Source organism: Magallana gigas, chromosome 3, assembly GCF_963853765.1.
Source record: "Magallana gigas chromosome 3, xbMagGiga1.1, whole genome shotgun sequence".
Classification (NCBI taxonomy): Eukaryota; Metazoa; Mollusca; class Bivalvia; order Ostreida; family Ostreidae; genus Magallana; species Magallana gigas.
The window spans coordinates 19473596-19475663 of NC_088855.1; the positions used below are offsets into that span (position 1 = coordinate 19473596).

Genomic DNA, 2068 nt, shown 5'->3' on the forward strand with positions numbered 1-2068 from the left:
TGCACCCTCTATCTAAAATTCATTTTTAAAGCTTGCATGTACCGGTAAGCATAAGTGGATTGGAAGCTTGAAGTCCAATACAAAATAAAGTAATATAGATTCATGAAAAAACTCTTAAATGAGTATAAAAGAGAACTTGTAATACTGACTGTCCCAAGATTTTTGTTTGCAGCATAATTTATTTGATATTCATAAATAATTCACGGTCCAAACAATGTTTATTCAATAGTATAAAAAATGGTTTCAATACACAGCTATAAAAAAAAAGTCTTTAGGGATTTTGTATTGCAAACTACATGAAAGTACAGCAAAAGTTAAAAAATTGTCCAAGGTGTCGGGAGTGCTTCAGAAAGAATTTCAACTTGTCATAAATGCTAACTTCATTAGATAAGCACATGATGACCTTATTAGACAAGCCCATAATCCATCTCATTGGACGAGCCCATAATGATCTTATTAGACAAGCTCTTTCTCATCACATTGGATGAACGTATGCTGACCTCTTTGGATTAGCCCATGATGACCTCATTAATCAAGCCCATAATGATCTTTTTGGACAAGTCCATGCTTATTACTAGCCTCATTGGACATGACAAAGATGACATCATTATACATGCCCATAATGATCTTACTGGACAAGCCAAACATGATGACCTCATTAGACAAGCCCATTATGATCTAATTAAACAAGCCCCTGATGACCTCATTAGACGATTCCATTATGGTCTCATTGGATCAGTTCAGTTCAGTTTATTTTCACTCAACACCATATAATGGTACAAGAGGTACATAAAAAGAGCAAACATATTTACATATATACAATATAGTTGTAGAGGTCAAGAAAGTAAGTGGGGTGAATAAACAGTATGATTAATTCTTTAAATAAAGAAACACAATTTTCTAAATGTAACGTAATAGACAAGCCTATGATGACTTCATTTGACAGGCCCATTATGGTCTCATTTGACAAACCTAAATGACCGCATTAGACAAGCCCATTATGATGTCATTGGACAAGCCTATGCTGATTACTGGCCTCACTGGACAAGGCAATGCTGACCTCTGTTGACAAGCCCATGATGACCTCATTAGACGAGTCCATTATGATCTCACTAGACAAGCCCATACTGACCACATTAAACACAATGGTCTCATTGGACAAGCGTATGATGACCTCATATATGCTTAACTTTCTAGACTTTTTTATGCTGACCTTTCTAGACAAGTCCATGCTGACCCCTCTAGACAATTATTTGCTGACCTCTCTAGACAAGTTTGTTTGAAACATTTTAGACATGACATTGCTGACCTTCCTAGACAAGTCTATGCTGACCTTTCTAGACAAGTCTATGCTGACCTTTCTAGACAAGTCTATGCTGAACTTTCTAGACAAGTCTATGCTGAACTTTCTAGACAAGTCTATGCTGACCTTTCTAGACAAGTCTATGCTGAACTTTCTAGACAAGTCTATGCTGACCTTTCTAGACAAGTCTATGCTGAACTTTCTAGACAAGTCTATGCTCACCTTTCTAGACAAGTCTATGCTGAACATTCTAGACAAGTCTATGCTAACCTTTCTAGACAAGTCTATGCTAACCTTTCTAGACAATTCTATGCTAACCTTTCTAAACTAGTCTTTGCTAACCACCTTTATTGACTAGTTTATAATGACCACTCTAGAAGAGTTTTAAAAAAACATTAGCCTCAGAGGACAAGTCTATATTGCCATGTCTTGGCAAGTCCATACTGTTCTCCATAGACTATCATATACATTGCTTCTATCTGTCTTTTTTGTCTCTTCTGGATTAGATCAGATATACTAAAATTCATGCAGCTTTCAGGGAGTCCATGCAAATTCAATCTACACAGCCTATCTTCACTTCTTCAAAGCACAGTCCAAACAACCAAAGGTACATTTTTACTTAAGTTTAATTATGTCAGTCACTCTTCTTTTTTTTTAAAGATCATATCTACACCTAGATGTGTAATTACTAATAACTCACCATTCATATCAGTAGATAAAAAAGTAGCTCCTTAAGTAAATATCAATGATGAAAATGTATACCAC

General features: G+C 35.6%; 1 protein-coding gene across 1 annotated transcript; it reads left to right on the forward strand.

Moving 5' to 3' along the window:
- The first annotated feature begins 1295 nt into the window (after positions 1-1295).
- Positions 1296-1634, forward strand: LOC136273317 (protein SON-like). Its single transcript, XM_066077748.1, has one exon. The coding sequence runs from the start codon at positions 1296-1298 to the stop codon at positions 1632-1634; it is 339 nt and encodes a 112-aa protein (XP_065933820.1).
- The last annotated feature ends 434 nt before the right edge of the window (positions 1635-2068 follow it).